At 39.3% G+C, this 23,637-nt stretch overlaps 1 protein-coding gene across 1 annotated transcript; it reads left to right on the forward strand.

Moving 5' to 3' along the window:
• The first annotated feature begins 1,458 nt into the window (after positions 1 to 1,458).
• On the forward strand, positions 1,459 to 23,053 carry LOC128690873 (uncharacterized). The gene is made up of 5 exons (XM_053779627.2): positions 1,459 to 1,571; positions 2,343 to 2,478; positions 3,167 to 3,427; positions 18,842 to 19,102; positions 20,104 to 23,053. Exons 1-5 carry the CDS (start codon positions 1,488 to 1,490, stop codon positions 20,856 to 20,858), a joined length of 1,497 nt encoding a protein of 498 aa, XP_053635602.2. The 5' UTR covers positions 1,459 to 1,487; the 3' UTR covers positions 20,859 to 23,053.
• The last annotated feature ends 584 nt before the right edge of the window (positions 23,054 to 23,637 follow it).

The following is a 23,637-nucleotide window of genomic DNA, read 5'->3' on the forward strand; positions in this document are numbered from 1 at the left end:
GGACATCCAAGGACACTTCAGCTTCTATCAAGTCACCGATATCTGTCGAAGGTGTTGAGAACACCATAGCTCACGTTACAAAGAGCAAGGTATGTTACGAATTTCTTGTAGATCGGGGGATTGCGCAATTCTTGAGTCACAAGGAGTTTGTAATCAACCTATAATCGGCAGTAAGGTGTGGACTTTTGAGTCCAAACAAGTAAGTATTTCGTCAGCCATCATCGAATGAAATATGCTGACATAACACCCCCTAGGGGTAATTTATACTTACAAATTGTATCTCTTGACAGCCCACTGTTGTGATGGTTTCGACAGCTTCTAGACCTCGTCTGCAGGGGCGGCTGTGTAGACGATTTGCTGTCATTTATCAGCTAAGTGTTCATTATATATAGTTATAATAAACACGGCAGGTAAGGCCAAAAATCTCAACAATATATATATATATATATATATATATATATATATATATATATATATATATATATATATATATATATATATATATACATATATATACATACATAATAAATATATATATATATACATACATAAATATATATATATATATATATATATATATATATATATATATGTATGTATATATATATATACAGAGAGTTATACTAAGTTTTAAATATACCGTGAGGTGCCACCGGTGGCCTGGTGGCTAAAGCTCTCGCTTCACACACGGAGGGCCCGGGTTCGATTCCCGGCGGGTGGAAATATTTCGGCACGTTTCCTTACACCTGTTGTCCTGTTCACCTAGCAGCAAATAGGTACCTGGGTGTTAGTCGACTGGTGTGGGTCGCATCCTGGGGGACAAGATTGAGGACCCCAATGGAAATAAGTTAGACAGTCCTCGATGACGCACTGACTCTCTTGGGTTATCCTGGGTGGCTAACCCTCCGGGGTTAAAAATCCGAACGAAATCTTATCTTATCTTATCTCTTACTTCAAGAATTAAAATATTCTTGGCTGTCGGTAAATAGATTATATGTAACTTTAATGACTCTCATGTAGCCGACAGGCTATAAACCCAAATAATCTATCCTCTATCTGGAACCATGTTAGTCACTACTATATGGTAATTATTGGTAATTATGTGGTCATTATTTGACAAAGATTTGCGTCAGGAGGCAGGTGTCCTTTTTCCTGACGAACAAAACACCACTACCACCACCTCCGATATTTCCTTTAAATCACATTTTAGTAATACATGTAAAGTTGCTGGCTAGTGATTAGATGGTTGACACACGTGCAGTCGACGCACTCCGAACCTAAACTCTCCACGGTAATTACCAATTTTAAAACAATTAAAAATAATTTCATGTAAAAGTAAATTTGGTTCATGCAAATCTCTGCATAATGTAAATGTAACTACATTATGAGCAACACCTGCTCATCCTCCGTGTAACACTTATTTCATTTTACAAATTTGAATTTAACTCGGTGCAGAACTCACTCGAGAGCCGACTCCTAACGTCAACATGTGGCGGCGTCGGCAAGTCTCTCTCTTACTCCCCATGTTGGTTGTTGTTGCTGCTGCCAGCGGCAATACCCCGCCCAGCTCAGTGAGTATAACAAAACTTATTTTATTATGGTTGTATCCGCGAATTGGTCTTACCGTTATTGACGTTGTATTGTTTATATGCTTTCTCGCTCTTGCACAACTTGTTGGGTGCCTCTCTGATGCTCATGTTGTATCATAAGTAATGTTGTCACTGAGAAACTGGTTCACAAGATGTTTTTGTGGATGAATTTCATGTTTTTACTTGTTTTTATCTCGTTGATGACAGTTACTCTACTGTTACTCTAATAAGAAAATGAAAGTTGGTGCGCATGGAAGCCACCCCACAGTTTTCAGAAGAAAACTTCTGAAGTGGGAAGGGACTTTAATACTGGTAAAAGAAGACTCTGTTCTTTTTATTAACTCAGAGAGCTATTAAACCAGGATAACTAAATAAGAATAACCAATATTTATAACCAAAATAAAAATTAATTAATTTTAATGAAACCCTTGCTAAAATCTTTCTTGCTTCAGCTTTTGAATATATCTCAAAAAACTTGGGAATAGGTACAGGAAACCCTTCATCACTTGTTTTAGCGACTTGCACAGGGACTTGTTTTAAACAAAGATTCTCGATCAAATACTACCTGCCAGTGCTAAGTTGTTCCAGTATGTTGATAAAATTTTATGTCAGTTTCTGAGTGTTGATAAGCCCTCTATAGGAAGAGTCGCGTATATTTCATATTACACTGGCCATAGACATACAATTACCACGATACGTATTAAATTTCAAGCTCGTTATTTTTGCATTATTTAGATTACATTCGTGTTGCAGATTTTAGATTGTGGTGAATCTTGTGGGCAAGATGGTAACAACTTGTGTATACCAAGTCAACAATGTAAGATGAAGGTGTCTGTAAAGCCTGGTGAGGAGTGCCAGGCACCATGCATCTGCTGCAGGTTACGACCAGGTGAGCAGTCACCTCGTTCTCAACAGGGCCTTTGCTTGACTGCAGATTACAGCGAGGTATGGACAGGAGTGCAGAGTACCTTGTAACTGTATGCTGTGCTCAGCAGTTTTACAATACTCTATTAAATTCAGACTAACACAAGTTTTGAAACCAAAATTTGTCTGTCACTATTGTCAGTTTAATCATAACCCAGCATTCGAAAGTAATTATTTCCAAGCAAATTATTTAATTTGATAATAATCTAATTAACGAAATAAATTAATAAATTTGCATTAATAAAATTCATTAGTACATTTAACCAGTCTGCAAATTCTCTCTCAGCGTGTACACTTCACATAACTACATCGTGTTTGATGTACGAGGGTCAGTGCAAGAACACTGAAGACCCTGTGAACTTTTGACTTTTCCCAGACTGTAAATAGGAAAGAATGTGTTGTGCCAAGCCATGCAAGGTAAAGAAGTCGTGTACTACCATCAAGGGCTCCTGTGTTTAAGACAGGATGACTGTGTTAATGACACGCCAAAATAATGTTTCTGCTGCATTTAATAAGGGAAGAGGGGATAAGGTTATTTATTGTTATGGGTAAGGTTATCTTCACATTTCCTAAACATTAAAGGGACTTAAAAATGTTCGAATTAACACAGTTCATTAATATGTATAATACAAAGTCTGCAAATTCTTCCACAGCATGCACAACTCACACTACCAAGTCGTGTTCGAGGTATCAAGGAGGTCAGTGTAAAAGTAGCTGTAAACTGAACGAACGTGTGACTGCTGGTAAGTGTAAGGAAGGAAGTACCTGCCAGTGTTGTGCCGAACCGTGTAAGGCAAAGAAGCTCTGCACCAATGCCCAAGGTTTTTGTGTTCAAGACAGGAAGGACTGTGCCAGTGGCAAAATAAAGACGAAAGGCTGTAAGGGGTATGGATGCCTTTGTTGCATCCCAAAATGTAAGTTGAAAAAAATGCCATATAAGATTTAATTATATATTTTCTAAGATATGTATAGGACAGCATAGAGCAGCAAGGGGCTAGCTCCTTTAAGGTTTACTATACTAATAGCAGGAGTGTAAGAAATAAGATAGATGAGCTAAGATTAATTGCAAGTGCAGAAAACATAGATATTATTGCTATAACAAAGACCTGGTTCAATCCGAAAGATAGAGAGATGCCTTCTGAATGTCACATACAAGGATATAAATTATTCCACACTGACAAGGTCAACAGGGAGGGTGGTGGAGTAGCGATGTATGTCAATGACAGTTCAAATTGCTGTGTTAGACAAGATATAAAATTAGAAGAGTCAGCCACTGAATCTGTTTGGTTACAGCTTTCCGAGGGCCGTGAAAAAACTAATTTTGGGTGTGGTTTACAGGGCCCCAAATCTTGATAGGGAGTGCGGTAAACTTCTATGGGACGAAATTCGTAAGGCATCTACATACGAAAATGTTGTCCTAATGGGAGATTTCAACTATAGACAGACTGACTGGAGCAATTTGACAGGAAATTTAGTCAAGTGACTTTCTTGATACGATTCAGGATTGTTTTTTAAAACAGTTTGTGACAGAACCAACTAGAGGAAATAACCTGCTTGACTTGGTTCTTGCCAGCAGGGAAATGCTAATTAATAATCTTGAGGTTAATGATGAGCTTGGGGAAAGTGATCACAAATCACCCAGTTTTAATATATCATGGAATTCCCCTAATAATGGCAATCAAGTCTCTGTCCCTGACTTCCGCTTGGCTGATTTCATAGGACTGAAAAATTACTTGGGTGGGCTGAACCGGAATGACCTGACTATGGGTCAGTTAGGTAGTGATGGTTGCCGATATGACGTTTCCCAGGGCATAGTTCTAGCTGCTCAGACAACTTATGTTCCAAATAGGGAAATCAGATCAAACAAATATGATCCTAAATGGATGAACAATAGATTAAAACATCTCATTGGTCAAAAGAGAGGCATATATAGGCAAATCAAAAGAGGATAGGGACAATTAAGAAATCAATATATTGAGTTAAAGAGAGAAATAAAAAGGAGAATAAAGCAAAAAGAGATTATGAGGTTAAAGTTGCAAGGGAATCGAAGATTAACCCAAAAGGATTCTTTCAGGTATACAAAAGTAAAATCAGGGACAAGATAGGCCCACTCAAAAGTTACTCGGGTCAGCTCACGGACAGTGATAAAGAAATGTGTAGAATTTTTAACATACTTCCTCTCAGTTTTTACACAGGAAGATACTAGTGATATTCCAGAAATAATAAATTATGTGGAACAGGACGATAATAAACTATGCACGATTAGAGTCACAAGTGACATGGTCCTTAGGCAAATAGATATATTAAAACCTAACAAATCCCCAGGCCCTGATGAACTGTATGCAAGGGTTCTAAAGGAATGTAAAGAGGAGCTTAGCAAACCTTTGGCTAATCTTTTCAACATATTACTACAAGTTGATAAATTAGACACATGTGCAACTCTTGGGTATCTTTAGATACCCAAGAGTTGCACATGTGTCTAATTTATCAACATGTCGGTTCTCTGAACCATTCATCTACAAATATTACTACAAACTGGCATGGTGCCAGATAAGTGGAAAATGGCAAATGTGATACCTATTTTCAAAGCAGATGACAGGTCCTTAGCTTCGAACTATAGACCAATAAGCCTAACCTCAATAGTGGGAAAATTTATGGAATCAATAATTGCCGAGGCAATTCGTAGCCATCTTGGAAAGCATAAATTAATCAACGAATCTCAGCATGGTTTTACAAAGGGGCGTTCCTGCCTTACGAATTTATTAACGTTTTTCACTAAGGTATTTGAGGAGGTAGATCATGGTAATGAATATGATATTGTGTATATAGACTTCAGGGTCCCACATCAGAGACTATTGAGGAAACTTAAGACACATGGAATACGATAAATTTTTTCCTGGATAGAGGCATGGTTGACAAATAGGCAGCAGAGAGTTTGCATAAATGGGGAGAAATCAGAGTGGGGAAGCATCACGAGCTGTGTTCCACAGGGGTCAGTGTTGGGCCCCCTGTTGTTCACAATCTACATAATCGACATTAATGAGGGCATAAAGAGCGACAAAAGCAAGTTTGCCGATGACATCAAAATAGGCTGTCTAATTCATTCTGACGAGGACAATAGAGCACTCCAGGAAGTTTTGATTAGACTGATGCAGTGGTCGGAGAAGTGGCAGATATAGTTTAATATAGACAAATGCAAAGTTCTAAATGTTGGAGAGGAAAATAACCATGCCACATATAAACTAAATAATGTAGATCTTAATATTACGGATTGCGAAAAAGATTTAGGAGTTCTGGTTAGCAGTAATCTGAAATCAAGACAGCAGTGCATAAGTGTTCGCAATAAAGCTAACAGAATCCTTGGCTTCATATCAAGAAGCATAAATAATAGGAGTCCTCACGTTGTTCTTCAACTCTGTTTATCCTTGGTTAGGCCTCATTTAGATTATACTGCGCAGTTTTGGTCACCGTATTACAGAATGAATATAAATGCTCTGGAAAACGTACAAAGGAGGATGACAAAGTTGATCCCATGTATCAGAAATCTTCCCTGTGAGGATAGACTGAGGGCCCTGAATCTGCACTCTCTAGAAAGGTGTAGAATTAGGGAGGATATGATTGAGGTTTATAAATGGAAGACATGAATAAATAAAAGGGATGTAAATATATCATGTGGGGTTCGAACACGTGGATAGGGTAAAGAAATACTCACGTAGGCTGGAAGTACGTATATTACGGATAATGTGGGTAGCCCCCAAACAGCCGTGGCCTGCCTCCTTGCTTACTCTCGTAAGACTGACCGCCCACAGTACCCATATGCGGGGGTCTTTGAAATACTGCTGAGGTCAGCGGCAATATGAATACAGACAGTGACTCAGGCAGAGACGGTTGGTAGTGAGTCATCTACTGGTACACTGGTTACTGGTAACTGGTTACTACTACTGAGAGCTCGGCGACGCTAACGTATGTCGTCCCGACATACAACTAATACAAACTAGAGACGGCAGGTGTACGGCTTGGGCTGATTCTATACAATGTCAAAGTACACAACAATTGAACATTATAACATACATAAGTAGAACATTGGAATGGAAGCTTACGTAACTGAAACTGTAATGCAACACAAGGTATAATATAGCACAACTCATCGAATGATAGTCATTGAATGAAACTCATTGAATGAAACTCAACGAATGAAACTCTACATTAAGATTACACAATAGAAGTGATAAAAAAAAATTTGATCGATCGATCTGTATTCATGTGATCTACGGATTCTGAGGAAGAATATATACAAAGAAAGAAGTGTTTAACAGAAAGGCAGATTCGGTGCACTCAAATCTAGACTGTTAACTCTCAGAATGCGGAGAGAACATGAACACAAAAAAAAAAATTCTTGAATACTGATAAGTTGATACTGTAATTATTCATCTATACAGGTTATTTACATTTAACCCCAACTCTGCTAGGGTAAGATTGACATATGCAGAATGAGTGTCATCTCTGGGAGGATCAAACTTTGTAGCATTGGCTAACTCATGCTGTATTTGAGGCAAATCTGAATTGGAAGTTACAAATGATACTTGAGGATTTCTCAATACCTGTCGTGTACGTAGGGAATAACGACATTCAGGTTGATCGTCTGACTGAGTATCAGAGGAAGAGAGTACGGGATCTGGAGGATTGTCAGAGTCTGTCACATTAGTCTGGGTTGGAACATCATTATCATCACATACTAACTTCATATGATCTAAATGCGATTCTTTATACTGACCAGTACTAATCTCTCTAACCTTATACTTATTACCAGTGATATGTTCAACTACTCGATAAGGACCAACAAACTTTTGATCAAGCTTTGGCATTGCAGACGTTTTGTTAAAGTTAATCAGCATAACTCTCGAACCTACTTTGATTTTGGATGGCTTTGCTCGAGTGTTTGCGACTCTTGTAAATTCTGCTGTTGATTTATGAAGTGTTTCACGGATTCTTCTAAAAACACTTTGAGCTAAGCTGGTATGAGTTGCTATGAAATCATCAGGGTTGTAATTTGGTTTCGGATTAGAATATAACAACTCATAAGGCAAACGTTTATCTACACCGTATAATGCATAATGTGGAGTGTCACCTATAGAAACATTGTAAGCAGAATTTATAGCACACTGCACATCAGGTATAACTTCATCCCAAGTTTCACTGTTGGGATTGATAGTGGCTCTCAAGACATCAAGTACTTTTTTATTGGTTCTTTCCGCTAACCCATTGCTGGCAGGATGATGAGGAACAATGGTGGATTTAGAGATCTTGTACAAGGTGCACAAATTTTCAAGAATCTCATTACAGAATTCACCTCCATTATCTGTTACTAGGGACTTAGGGGTGGTATGCCTGCAGATAATGCGTTCTTTAAACGCTTTAGCTACTGTCTCGGCAGTCTTATCTGCAATAGGAACTAACTCACAATATCTGGTGAAATGGTCTACCATAACACACAGATGTTTGTTGCCTTGGAGGGAACATTGGAAATTAGTTAACAAATCTAGCGCAACTCTCCCACGGTTTGCTAGTGGTTGGATACACTTGGATTGGATTAGGGCCATTAGCATTACCTTTATGTTGCATGCAGACACTACATTTCTTAACATACTCAGAAATGTCAGTTGCCATACGAGGCCAAAAGTATTTCAATGTGGCTTGTTTTACTGAACGATCCATACCAGGGTGTGCAACACCTGGTACATCGTGAACTAGCTGTAAGGCTACATTCACTAGTGACTGTGGAATTACTAACTGGTACACTCTTCTGCTAGGAGTACCCAACTCGGCTGTTCGATACAATAATTCTTGGTTCATGACAAAGTCACTGATGGGTGCTGGTGGCTTCACAGTCAGAATAAGATCTTCCTGGAGCAGGAATCGAATCACCAGAACACAAGGGATCGGTTCTTTCTTACTGGAGGAATGAACAAACTCGGTGGAGTGGATGACTCCCCCGGTTGAAAAAAATTAACGCTATAACACGCAATATGAGCAAGGAAGAACGAATCTACTATCTCAAACTGCAAGAACAGGAGAAAAGAAACGAACACGGTGAACAATGCTGATATTCAATCTGAGTCGCACACAGTACCCATATAAGAACATAAGAACATAAGAAAGGAGGAACAGTGCAGCAGGCCTGTTGGCCCATACTAGGCAGGTCCTTTACAATTCATCCCACTAACAAACATTTGACCAACCCAATTTTCAATGCCACCCAAGAAACAAGCTCCGATGTGCAATTCCCTCTCAAATCCAACCCCTCCCACTCATGTACTTATCCAACCTAAATTTGAAACTACCCAAAGTCCTAGCCTCAATAACCCAACTAGGTAGACTGTTCCACTCATCAACTACCCTATTTCCAAACCAATACTTTCCTATGTCCTTTCTAAATCTAAACTTATCTAATTTAAATCCATTACTGCGGGTTCTCTCTTGGAGAGATATCCTCAAGACCTTGTTAATATCCCCTTTATTAATACCTATCTTCCACTTATACACTTCGATCAGGTCTCCCCTCATTCTTCGTCTAACAAGTGAATGTAACTTAAGAGTCTTCAATGGAAATAAATGGTATAAAATACCGACACAATGGAAATATAAACACAAATGCAGTATAATGTGATCCTTTACTGACAACGTTTCACCCACACAGTGGGCTTTTTCAAATCACACACGGATCTCCGTGTGTGACTTGAAAAAGCCCACTGTGTGGGCGAAACGTAGTCAATAAAGGATCACATTATACTGCATTTGTGTTTATATTGCAAGAGTCTTCAATCTTTCTTCATAAGGAAGATTTCTAATGCTATGTATTAATTTAGTCATCCGACGCTGAATGTTTTCTAACGAATTTATGTCCATTCTGTAATATGGAGACCAGAATTGAGCTGCATAATTTAGGTGAGGCCTTACTAATGATGTATAAAGCTGCAGTATGACCTCTGGACTTCTGTTGCTTACACTTCTTGATATAAATCCCAGTAATCTGTTTGCCTTATTACGTACGCTTAGGCATTGCTGTCTTGGTTTAAGGTTGCTGCTTACCATAACCCCCAAGTCCTTTTCGCAATCTGTATGGCTAAGTTCTACATTATTTAACTTATAAGTGCTAGGGTTATGGACACTCCCGAGCTTCAGAACCTTGCATTTATCTACATTGAACTGCATCTGCCACTTTTCTGACCAAGAGTAGAGTTTGTCTAAATCCTCCTGAAGTTCCCTAACATCTACGTTTGAATCAATTATCCTACCTATCTTCGTGTCATCGGCGAATTTGCTCATATCACTAGTAATTCCTTCATCAAGATCATTGATATATATTATAAACAACAACGGGCCCAAGACTGATCCCTGTGGAACGCCACTTGTTACTGATCCCCACTCGGATTTAACCCCATTTATGGACACTCTCTGCTTCCTCTCAGTGAGCCATGACTCGATCCACGAGAGCACCCTTCCCCCAATGCCATGAGCTGCTACTTTCTTTAACAGTCTTTGGTGCGGAACTCTATCAAATGCCTTACTAAAATCTAAGTAAATAATATCAAATTCTTTATCGTTGTCAACAGCCTCAAAAGCTTTACTGAAGAAAGTTAATAAATTAGTTAGACAAGACCGGCCACTTGTGAATCCATACTGAGTATCATTAATCAAGCTATGCTTATCTAGATGGCTTCTTATAATCTCAGCTATAATTGACTCTAGTAATTTGCCTACAATTGAGGTCAGGCTTATTGGGCGGTAATTTGACGGTAACGACTTGTCCCCTGTTTTAAAAATAGGAATTACATTAGCCATCTTCCACATATCAGACACTACACCTGTTTGAAGAGATAAATTAAAAATATTAGTTAATGGTTCACAGACTTCCATTTTGCATTCCTTAAGAACCCTTGAAAAAACCTCATCAGGATCCGGTGACTTATTTTGCTTCAGTCGGTCTATCTGCTTCACAACCATTTCACTAGTGACTGTGATGTTACATAATTTATCTTCTTCTGGTCCACTATAAAAATTAATTACCGGAATATTATTAGTGTCTTCCTGTGTAAAAACCGAGAGAAAATAATTATTTAAAATCGAGCACATTTCATTCTCTTTGTCAGTAAGATGCCCATAGTTATTTTTAAGGGGACCTATCTTATCTCTGACTTTTGTTCTATAGACCTGGAAAAAACTTTTTGGGTTAGTTTTAGAATCCCTAGCAACTTTAATTTCATGGTCCCTTTTAGCTTTTCTTATCCCCTTTTTAATGTCCCTCTTAATGTCAATATACTGATTCATAAGATGACCCTCGCCTCTTTTGATACACCTATAAATTCCTTTCTTATGCCCTAGTAGATATTTCAGCCTATTATTCATCCATTTTGGGTCATTTCTATTTGATCTAATTTCCTTATAAGGGATAAACGTTCTTTGAGCAGCATGTATTGTGTTCAGAAAACTGTCATATTGATAGCTCTCTTCATTACCCCAGTCAACAGATGATAAGTGTTCTCTAAGCCCATCGTAATCTGCTAAGCGAAAATCTGGGACTGTTACTGAGTTATCCCTACTATCATACTTCCATTCAATTCTAAATGTAATTGATTTGTGGTCGCTAGCACCCAGTTCCTCTGAAACTTCTAAATTATTAACAAGGGATTCATTGTTTGCCAGAACTAAGTCAAGCAGGTTATTTCCCCTTGTAGGTTCTGTCACAAACTGCTTCAAAAAACAATCCTGAACTACTTCTAAGAAATCGTATGATTCTAAATTCCCAGTCAAGAAATTCCAATCAATATGACTAAAGTTAAAGTCTCCTAGAATTACTACATTATCGTGCCTTGTGGCCCTAACAATTTCCTCCCATAGTAGTCTCCCTTGGTCCCTATCTAAATTTGGGGGACGGTATATCACACCTAAAATTAATTTTTCATGCCCCTCTGAAAATTCTATCCAAACAGACTCTGTATGTGTTACTTCAGACTTAATACCCGTTTTTATGCAACAGTTCAAGCGATCTCGGACATACAATGCCACCCCACCCCCCTTCCCGATACTTCTATCTACTTGGAACAATTTAAAACCCTGAATGTGACATTCTGCAGGCATGTCCCGACTTTTTGAATTAAACCACGTCTCAGTAATGGCAAATACATCTATGTTACCTGCACTAGCAACTAGTCTCAACTCGTCCATCTTATTCCTAGCACTGCGACTATTTGTGTAATAAATGTTTAATGACCCTCCTCTCTCTTTACCCTTCCTGCTCCTTTCTGTTATTCCACTAAACCTATTACTGTCCTTGTCAATTAGTGCCACTGGCTTTCCAATATCCACCTCATTTTGCCTATTACTAGTTCTCCTAGTACTCATGTTACTACCCTGCGACTTCACAGTTTTCCCGCCAAAACCCATACCACTAACTATTCCTAGTTTAAAGACCTAACAGCTCCCTCCACTGCATTGGCCAGTGCTCCCACCCCACACCTAGATAAGTGAACCCCATCCCTGGCATACATGTCATTTCTGCCATAGAAGAGGTCCCAGTTGTCAATGAATGTTACCGCATTTTCCTTACAGTATTTGTCCAGCCAGCAATTGACACCAATTGCTCTGGACAACCATTCATTTCCAACTCCTCTCCTTGGCAAAATGCCACATATGACAGGTTTCCCACCCTTCCTCCTAATTATCTCTATTGCTGACCTATACCTGCTAATCAGGTCCTCACTCCTACGTCTGCCAACATCGTTGCCTCCAGCACTGAGACAGATAATAGGATTGCTCCCATTACCTTTCATGATGTCATCCAGACGGCTAACAATATCCTTCATCCCAGCCCCTGCTGAGGTCAGCGGCAATATGAATACAGACAGTGACTCAGGCAGAGACGGTTGGTAGTGAGTCATCTACTGGTACACTGGTTACTGGTAACTGGTTACTACTACTGAGAAATAGCGTGCTGAAAATATCTAGCTTAGACAGGACTCGCAGCAATGGTTTTAAGTTGGAAAAATTAAGATTCAGGAAGGATATAGGAAAGCACTGGTTTGGTAATAAAGTTGTGGATGAGTGGAATAAACTCCCAAGTACAGTTATAGAGGTTAAAACGTTGTGTAGTTTTAAAAATAGGTTAGATAAATACATGAGAGGGTGTGGGTGGGTGTGAGTTGGACCTGATAGCTTGTGCTACTAGGTCAGTTGCCGTGTTCCTTCCTTAAGTGAATGTGACCTGACCTGACTTTGGTTTAAGCCGGTAGGAGACTTGGACCTGCCTCGCGTGGGCCAGTAGGCCTGCTGCAGTGTTCATTCTTGCTTATGTTCTTATATATTTATTCTCGAACATGAATCAAGCAATTACTAACTAAAATAAACAAAAAGAACAGACTAATAAAAAATTAATGAAAGCGCACATATTTTCAGAATTTTTAAATCCCATTTATTTTGCCCTCTAGCTATAATTTTGAAGGTCTAACTTTAATTTATGGTAATTATTTTTTGACTATTCTATTTGCTAACTCAAGTGATCTGACTAAATGAATCAGACCAGTAATAATAATAACAATAATAATAATCGTCATTTCTACATGTAAAACGTGTGCAAGCCTAGTTGTCATCAGTGACATAGTACAATATAGAAAGCCCTGGTTTCCTTAAAGATAGTGGTAGAAAAACCTCGATGTAAATGGCCCCCGTGTAACTAATTTTGGATATAACAAACAAAATATTTGGTTAAACAAAGTCCGCTGATTCTAGATTTTGTCGATTACGGGTATTGTTTCCTGTTAACAAGTCTCCCTATGTGATGAATGGTTTGAAAAACCGACAAGTTGAAGGTTGAGACACTTATGCAGCATATGGGAATCTTTATTCAGGAAACGTTTCGCCACACAGTGGCTTCATCAGTCTAATACAAAGAGGAAGGCGTAAGGAGAGGAGGAGTATGAGGTAATCAGTCCCTCAGCCTGGAGTCGATGTGTTCAGTCCATCAATCTTGTAGAATGTACAGCATAGGGCCGTAGACGTGGCTTATATACTGTAGTGAGGTGAGGTGAAGCAGGCGGAGGCGGGGTCATAGTGGTACCATCCAATAGTCGAAGTAGGTCTTCGTCCAAAGGTTGAACAAATGTCATAGTGGATGGTACCACTATGACCCCGCCTCCGCCTGCTTCACCTCACCTCACTACAGTATATAAGCCACGTCTACGGCCCTATGCTGTACATTCTACAAGATTGATGGACTGAACACATCGACTCCAGGCTGAGGGACTGATTACCTCATACTCCTCCTCTCCTTACGCCTTCCTCTTTGTATTAGACTGATGAAGCCACTGTGTGGCGAAACGTTTCCTGAATAAAGATTCCCATATGCTGCATAAGTGTCTCAACCTTCAACTTGTCGGTTTTTCAAACCATTCATCACAACTGTCAGACACTGCAGCATCATGGGATCTTGTTACAAAGAATTCTTCAACACTTGTTCAACCTTTGGACGAAGACCTACTTCGACTAGCCCTGATGAACTGTATGCAAGGGTTCTAAAGGAATGTAAAGAGGAGCTTAGCACACCTTTGGCTAATCTTTTCAACATATCACTACAAACTGGCATGGTGCCAGATAAGTGGAAAATGGCAAATGTGATACCTATTTTCAAAACAGGTGACAGGTCTTTAGCTTCGAACTATAGACCAATAAGCCTAACCTCCATAGTGGGAAAATTTATGGAATCAATAATTGTTAGGTAAGACACATATGCAACAGTTAGGTATCTTTATTATGAAACGTTTCGCCTACACAGTAGGCTTCTTCAGTCAAGTACAGAAAAGTTGATAGAAGCAGAAGATACTTGAAGACGATGTAATCAGTCCATCACCCTTAAAGTTTTGAGGTGGTCAGTCCCTCAGTCTGGAGAAGAGCATTGTTCCATAATATTGTTTCATATTATGGAACAATGCTCTTCTCCAGACTGAGGGACTGACCACCTCAAAACTTTAAGGGTGATGGACTGATTACATCGTCTTCAAGTATCTTCTGCTTCTATCAACTTTTCTGTACTTGACTGAAGAAGCCTACTGTGTAGGCGAAACGTTTCATAATAAAGATACCTAACTGTTGCATATGTGTCTTACCTAACAACCTGTCGGTATTTTATACCATGGAATCAATAATTGCCGAGGCAGTTCGTAGCCACCTTGAAAAGCATAAATTAATCAACGAATCTCAGCATGGTTTTACAAAGGGGCGTTCCTGCCTTACGAATTTATTAACTTTTTTCACTAAGGTATTTGAGGAGGTAGATCATGGTAATGAATATGATATTGTGTATATGGACTTCAGTAAGGCTTTTGACAGGGTCCCACATCAGAGACTATTGAGGAAAATTGAAGCACATGGAATAGGAGGAGAAATTTTTTCCTGGATAGAGGCATGGTTGACAAATAGGCAGCAGAGAGTTTGCATAAATGGGGAGAAATCAGAGTGGGGAAGCGTCACGAGCGGTGTTCCACAGGGGTCAGTGTTGGGCCCCCTGCTGTTCACAATCTACATAAACGACATAGATGAGGGCATAAAGAGCGACATCGGCAAGTTTGCCGATGACACCAAAATAGGCCGTCGAATTCATTCTGACGAGGACATTCGAGCACTCCAGGAAGATTTGAATAGACTGATGCAGTGGTCGGAGAAGTGGCAGATGCAGTTTAATATAGACAAATGCAAAGTTCTAAATGTTGGACAGGACAATAACCATGCCACATATAAACTAAATAATGCAGATCTTAATATTACGGATTGCGAAAAAGATTTAGGAGTTCTGGTTAGCAGTAATCTGAAACCAAGACAACAGTGCATAAGTGTTCGCAATAAAGCTAATAGAATCCTTGGCTTCATATCAAGAAGCATAAATAATAGGAGTCCTCAGGTTGTTCTTCAACTCAATACATCCTTGGTTAGGCCTCATTTAGATTATGCTGCACAGTTTTGGTCACCGTATTACAGAATGGATATAAATTCTCTGGAAAATGTACAAAGGAGGATGACAAAGTTGATCCCATGTATCAGAAACCTTCCCTATGAGGATAGACTAAGGGCCCTGAATCTGCACTCTCTAGAAAGACGTAGAATTAGGGGTGATATGATTGAGGTGTATAAATGGAAGACAGGAATAAATAAAGGGGATGTAAATAGTGTGCTGAAAATATCTAGCCTAGACAGGACTCGCAGCAATGGTTTTAAGTTGGAAAAATTCAGATTCAGAAAGGATATAGGAAAGTACTGGTTTGGTAATAGAGTTGTGGATGAGTGGAACAAACTCCCGAGTACAGTTATAGAGGCCAGAACGTTGTGTAGCTTTAAAAATAGGTTGGATAAATACATGAGTGGATGTGGGTGGGTGTGAGTTGGACCTGATAGCTTGAGCTACCAGGTCAGTTGCCGTGTTCCTCCCTTAAGTCAATGTGACCTGACCTGACTAGGTTGGGTGCATTGGCTTAAGCCTGTAGGAGACTTGGACCTGTCTCGCATGGGCCAGTAGGCCTTCTGCAGTGTTCCTTCGTTCTTATGTTCTTATGGTACCACTATGACCCCGCCTCCGCCTGCTTCACCTCACCTCACTACAGTATATAAGCCACGTCTACGGCCCTATGCTGTACATTCTACAAGATTGATGGACTGAACACATCGACTCCAGGCTGAGGGACTGATTACCTCATACTCCTCCTCTCCTTACGCTTTCCTCTTTGTATTGGACTGATGAAGCCACTGTGTGGCGAAACGTTTCCTGAATAAAGATACCCATATGCTGCATAAGTGTCTCAACCTTCAACTTGTCGGTTTTTCAAACCATTCATCACAACTGTCAGACACTGCAGCATCATGGGATCTTGTTACAAAGAATTCTTCAACACTTGTTCAACCTTTGGACGAAGACCTACTTCGACTAGTGGATGGTACCACTATGACCCCGCCTCCGCCTGCTTCACCTCACCTCACTACAGTATATAAGCCACGTCTACGGCCCTATGCTGTACATTCTACAAGACTGATGGACTGAACACATCGACTCCAGGCTGAGGGACTGATTACCTCATACTCCTCCTCTCCTTACGCCTTCCTCTTTGTATTGGACTGATGAAGCCACTGTGTGGCGAGACGTTTCCTGAATAAAGATTCCCATATGCTGCATAAGTGTCTCAATCTTCAAGTCTCCCTATACAAAGTGACATGTCCGTTTCATACGACATTTATATACAATGGATTTTCGTTTAAATGGACCTCCCTTCCTTCTAATAGCCTGGTATACCGAGGTTTCAAAATATATCAAGTGTTTACCTGGAGTTTACCTGGAGAGAGTTTCGGGGGTCAACGCCCCCGCGGCCCGGTCTGTGACCAGGCCTCCTGGTGGATCAGCGACCTGTGTGATGAATGGTTTTGAAACCCGACAAGTTGAAGAATTGAGACACTTATGCAACACATGGGAATCTTTATAGAAGAAACGTTTCGCCACAAAGTGGCTTCATCAGTCCAATACAAAGTAGAAGTGGGTAAGGAGAGTAGAAGTTTGAGGTAATCATTCCCTCAACCTGGAAACGATGTGTTCAGTCCATCACTCTTGTAGGAAGTGCAGCATAGGTTTTCAAAACCATTCATCACATGTCAGACACTGCAACATCATGGGATCTTGGTACAAAGACTTCAACGTTTGCCCAACCTTTGGACGACGACCTACTTACACTAGTGGCAGGTCCCACTGTGATCCCGCCTCATCCTGCTTCAACTAATCTCACCGCAGTATATAAGCCACCTCTCTGGCCCTGTGCTGCACTTCCTACAAGATTGATGGACTGAACACATCGTTTCCAGGTTGAGGGACTGATTACCTCAAACTTCTACTCTCCTTACCCACTTCTACTTTGTATTGGACTGATGAAGCCACTGTGTGGCGAAACGTTTCTTCAATAAAGATTCCTATGTGTTGCATAAGTGTCTCAATTCTTCAAGTGTAGACCTAAACCACGGATTTTTGGTTTACAATATTATACCGTACATGGAAAACTACCATTATAATGCTCAACTTAAACATCAAGAACTAATAACTTCACACTATTTTTCCTTTGCATGGTAAATATAATAATTTTGTGCCTAACGTTTAAAAAATCTGTTATCTGAACGGATTATTTAAAAGTGAAAAGGTGTCATGAGTACATACAGTAAATTTACTCCTCTGCATCAGTTATTGAAAATTGTTACTTAATTATAACTAAACCATTGTCTTCTAGGGGGTGGAGGGAAAAAAAAAAACCCAGACCGCTCTGTAAACATGAATATTTCTGAAGTTCTCAACTCCATTTGCCGTTCTGATCACATTCGCTACGTGAACTACTCTTCGTTACCACTTGACTTTCGCAACAGTACTCTTTTGACTATACATTACCTTTCTCTATGGATTTATCTAATATCCGAGGTATATAGTGTAATGTAGATAAATGGTTCAGAGAACCGACAAATTGATAAATTAGACACATGTGCAACACTTGTGTACCTTTACTGAAGAAACGTTTCGCCATACAGTGGTTTCATCAGTCCTGTACAAAGAAGAATGGTGAAGAGCAGGAGTTTGAGGTAATCAGTCCCTTAGCCTGGAGTTGATGTAATTGATGTGGCGTCCCGTAGCTCGATTGCCAGTGCACTTAGCTCACACACACTGAGGTCCGGGGTCGATCCCCAGCACAGGTGGAAAAAATAGGACATGTCTCCTTAAGACACCTGCTGTCCATGTTCACCTATCGGTAAAATAGGTACTTGGATGTTAGTCGACTGGTGTGGGTTGCATCCTGGGACAAAATTGACATAATTTGCCCGATATGCTCTGCATAATAAGGGCTTTCTATATAGTAGTATGTCATTAATGTCAGCTAGTACTGTATACCTTGTACATGTATTTGTACTATACGATTATTATTATCTTTTCAAGACTGATGGACTGATTACTTCGACTCCAGACTGAGGAACTAATTACCTCAAACTCCTGATCTTCACCATTCTTCTTTGTATAAGACTGATGAAGCCACTGTGTGGCGAAATTTTTCCTCAATAAAGATACACAAGTGTTGCATATGTGACTAATTTTCATGCAGTGTAATATCTGAGGACTTTGGCCTTAAGGATGAGAGGTTGAATCTAATTTGTCTCTTGCGAAAGATTTCATATTTTCTCCAATAATAGGACAACGTATATCCCTTCTTATAATTTTTATAGCTTATTAATGTATGTAATCCAAGAGTCTGCAAATTATTTCTCAGCATGTACCTCTTACACTACCACATCGTGTTTGATGTACGAGGGAGGTCACTGCAAAAGCAGCTGTGGACAGAATGAACGTGTGACTTCCGCCATTTGTAACGAGGGAAATACCTGCAAATGTTGCGCCAAGCCATGTAAATCGAAAAAGTTATGTACTCAGGTCAATGGCTTCTGTGTTCAAGACAAAAATGACTGTGGTAATGGCACACTAAACATGAGAGGCTGTCAAGGCTATGGATGCCTGTGTTGCATTCCAAAAAGTAAGTTGATCCAATACCGTACGACTCTTGCTCTCTGTGTCAATTCTCCATGTTTTTTTTATCATTCTATATATTATTTAATATTTATGTCATAAGATATTGGTAAATACTTCATTGATTATTTTATACATTTATTGGTGCATATGAAAAGTTCTGTAAATAATATTTTTAAACAGCATTTAGATTCTTTGTTTAGATAATTCTTTTAAAGATTTTCCTAAATCTGGATGAATACTGTCTTATTTTTTCTCCCATATTTTCCAAAAAATGAGGTACTTTTAAGCATAGCGTTTGTTTTCATTTAGCGCATCATTACTCAGTTTACTCTATGTCTTTTACAAATCATGTGCTATGAGCTGTCACGAGTTTTTACTGTGTTGAGTTAAAACAGAGCTTTGAACGTTTCTCTGTGTAGACTCCTGAATGTCCCACATGTGTTCATAAGCTTAAGCTGTCTTATTGGCGACAGGGAACGCTTATTACTAAGTCTTTTATGTAATCTTTCTCTCCCAGATGGTAGTCAGTCTTTGGTCTCATTTTCTCCATCTCCCTTCTTCGTAATTTTGCTTTGTCTGAAGTCTTGCTTGAGGCTTCTTTTATCCTCTTCAGTCTCTATTCTCGTAATTTTGGTATCCGCATACAAAAATATGTAATTCATTACCGTCGTCCGATTAATATGCAATATGATCATGTGTAGCCTAATACTTGTTCTTGTAGCGATTCATTAGTTACACTCTCCCAATATGGTACTTCAGCCGTTATAGTAGGTTTTTGTTTAAATACTTAAATATGGCCTTTTCTTCTCGCTCAGTTGTGACTTTACAACTGTCCAGAACTGACCTAAAAGTCGTGATAAGTTTCCTCTCCTAAGCACTAGTTATTTTTTAAATGATTTTGTGTTATTGCTATACAGACTATATTAAGGCCTCTGTAGACTGTGGATGCTATTAAAAACCCTTTATTCTGTATAAGTATAGTCAATATTTTTTTTTATCTTTCAGGGGGACTTGTAACAACTGCTAAATTATCATTGCTAACAACAGCTGTAAGAACAGTAACGATCCCACCAACACCACCAAAACAACCAACGACAACAGAAATAATAATAACGCAGATACCATCATCAACCGAAGGAGAATCAAAAGAAGAACTAACAACAGAAGAGGCAACAACAGACGCCCCGTCAACAGTCTCACTATCAACGAAAGTACTATCAACAGACGTACAATCAGAGGTACCATATACAATAGTTTCAACAGAAATACCATCAAAAGCATCATCAACCGAATTGCCTACAGCAGAAGTAATAACAGAAAAAGACTCGTCAACAGAAGTAACAATAGATATACCACAAACAGAAGATTTAACAACAGAGTATGTAACAAATGTGCCATCAGCAGTAGAACCATCAACTGAAATACAATCAATAGAAGAAATAACAGAAATATTATCAAAAGAAGTACAATCAATAGAAATGCCTTCAACAGAAGTACAGTCAACTGTAGTATTAATAACAGTAACACCAACAACAGAAGTGCAGTTAACAGCAGAAACAACAGAAGTGCAGTCAAAAGAAACAGAAGTACAGCCAACAGAAGAAACAGAAGTGAACTCAACAGAAAAAAACGAAGTGAACTCAGCAGAAGAAACAACAGAAGCGAACTCAGCAGAAAAAACAGAAGTAACGACAATAGAAGTAATCACCGAAGTACCAACAGAAGCACCCTCAATATATGTAGCAACAGCAGAAGAATGAATAACAGAATATCAACAGACGTACCAACATAAGTAGCAACAACAGAAGTGCCAATAAGAGAAGTATTAACAAAAACATCAATAAAAGAAGCAGCAACAGGATCGAAAACAAAAGTACTATCAACAAAAGTGCCACAAACGGAAGCACCATTAGCAGAAGCAACACCACTACTAATAATAACATAATAGTCACCACTGCCATCTCCATCACCAACATCATCACCACAACCAAGGGTCACCACTATCACCACCTTTGAAGATTTTTTCCAAGCTTCAGTTTGGGGAGTTTCAAGTTTCACCAACGGTGCATTTAAGGATATTTACATTAAAAATAAAGCAATAGAAAATAACTGCCATAATTAGGAGATTCTAATATTCATGGAGAAGCGCAAAATCATAGAGGTCATACGGCACCTGGGACTGTGAGGTAGTCAGGTTTGATTGAAGGATGGGAAGGGTAGGTTCATTTCCTTAAGGCACCTGACTTGCAGTCACGTACAATGTTCGTATGGCTAGACACTGTATACTAAACAATACCCGCACTATGGGTTATCAGTGTATTGTATACAACACATTTACAGACAACGTAAACACAAATAGTTCACAATACTGTTGTTCTTGCATACGTACACAGGCCCTGGGCGCCTCCCTTGAAAATAACCGCACACTTGTAAGAGATATTTAATGACTGAGAGCAAAGAAAAAAAAAGTTTAGTTTCTTATAATGTAAATGCTATTATTTTTGAAACCTGATATTATAGAATGTGAAGGCTGAGTTACTCAGCCCTGTAACAACTTCAGTCAGTATTACCAAGGCTGGCTCCTCCTCAGGAAAATTAATGAATAGAAAAAGAAATAATTCACAAAGATAAACAATTTATTATTTAGTAATGCAAAGATAAAACATTGAAACATGAAGGTGTATCCTACTTTAAAGAAAAATGAAAAATGAAATGGAAAAATGACATTCGAATTCAACGCTAATATGTACAGTTATACTGGGGTGTCTGGTTGAGGTTGACACTGTCTTGTAGAAATTGTAGCAGTTGCTGATGATGTGGGGGGAAGGTCACAGGTGTTTAGTGACAACCCAACTACTAGTTCTTCACAGAGTCTATAGCCTTGAATAGTCAGTCCAGGTGACAGGAACGCAGGCTCTTTACCACTGCAAAGATGAGGGGTAGTGTCCTGTACAATTAATCAGGTAGGTAGATCATAAAGTGACGTCCCAAGACCGGTTTCAGTCCGTCTCCTTCAACACTTCTCGTTGGTTGGCAGGTGACCCGAGCTGTCATTCCAAGCTGGAAAGAGACAGGTTACCCACTGCTTAAGAAATCATACCCCCGGCCGGGATTGAACCCGCGGTCATAGAGTCTCAAATCACTCTCCATGATAAGTGTAAGATACTTAAAAAAGGTGGTGATTATCTAAAAGTCTCATGTGGAGCTTAAAACTGAAAGGACTAATTTTATTATTGGTCAAAAGTGAAGTTTTCAACCAATATCCACTAGAATAGGAGCAGAGGCTTTTACTTACAGTTGTGCTGGGAGCTGTGAGTCGAGTGATTACTGTTTGGCCGGAGCCCCACACGTCACCTTTCGGGGTGGGGAAAAAGGAGGGGGGGGGGGGATAGCCGGAGCTAGACTGACCCTACCTTAACAAGTAGCCGGCAATCAAACTATCGTTACCATATACTCGCTCGCTACCCCTATCTGTTGAACTTTTCCCTCACATAGAAAAATACATTATACACGATTCCTTCAACATCTCATAAAATTGTACTAATATATTTATATACCATGGATGCCATTTACAGAATCTGTTTTGCATATTTTATCTTGTATTAGAAAAGCCTAGCTTCTCCCTACGAGCCCCGTCTTAGGTCTTAGACGCTCCCAAAACAGGGAGCCGAGGCCGGGTCACCATCTGGATAAAACCCAGGGCGGGAGAGTACCGGCGAATCGAGGAGAAATATATTATTTGCATAACAAAGATGTTAATTATTTATTAGAGTTTGACTTGAAATAATTAGAAATATATTTTATTCGGTACATTTCAATGTTTATAAGTTGCGTGAGCTATTACTGCACGGTATATACACTGTTGTTAATAAAGACACAAAGCAGCAACTGAAAACTTTATTAAGACAATGTTTCGCATGTATAGTAGGCTTTATAAAAGCCAATGTTGTTTGTATCCATTAGCTACACTTTATTGGTATTCCCAAAACCATCTACTGTTTTATATACACTTAATGAGGATTATTAAAGATATGCCAATGATGCTGTTATTTTAATAATTCTATCTTCTGTGATTTCAAATATGTAAGATAATCACAGAGAAATATAAAAAATATTATCTAACTGCATTAAAATCAGCGTAAGATTGGAGAGCTGTGCTTCTGTGGTGGGGCTGTATAGCCCTTGTGGCTTAGCGCTTCTTTTGATTATAATAATAATAATGTGCTTCTGTGGTAATGATGTAAGGAGAGTTGTCCATGTGGTTGTGATGCAGGTTACGAGTATGCTATGCTACGAGTATGTTACATTTTGTTCGGCGTATGTCACACTTTCATATAGGCTGCCTCCTGACCAGCGAACCAGGTGCTAATGATTTACCGATCAATAGGGCCCCCCTCTTTATATCAATACCTCGGTTCATCGGCCAATCACAGACAAGCCCGTCAGTCCCGTGAAGTAATGTGGTTCACCTGTGACATGAGGTCTGGCAGATTTGACTAGGCTGCTGGTCAATCACGTTGCTTTGTCTCGCTCCTTGCA

The sequence above is a fragment of the Cherax quadricarinatus genome, chromosome 24 (genome assembly GCF_038502225.1).
Source record: "Cherax quadricarinatus isolate ZL_2023a chromosome 24, ASM3850222v1, whole genome shotgun sequence".
Lineage (NCBI taxonomy): Eukaryota > Metazoa > Arthropoda > Malacostraca > Decapoda > Parastacidae > Cherax > Cherax quadricarinatus.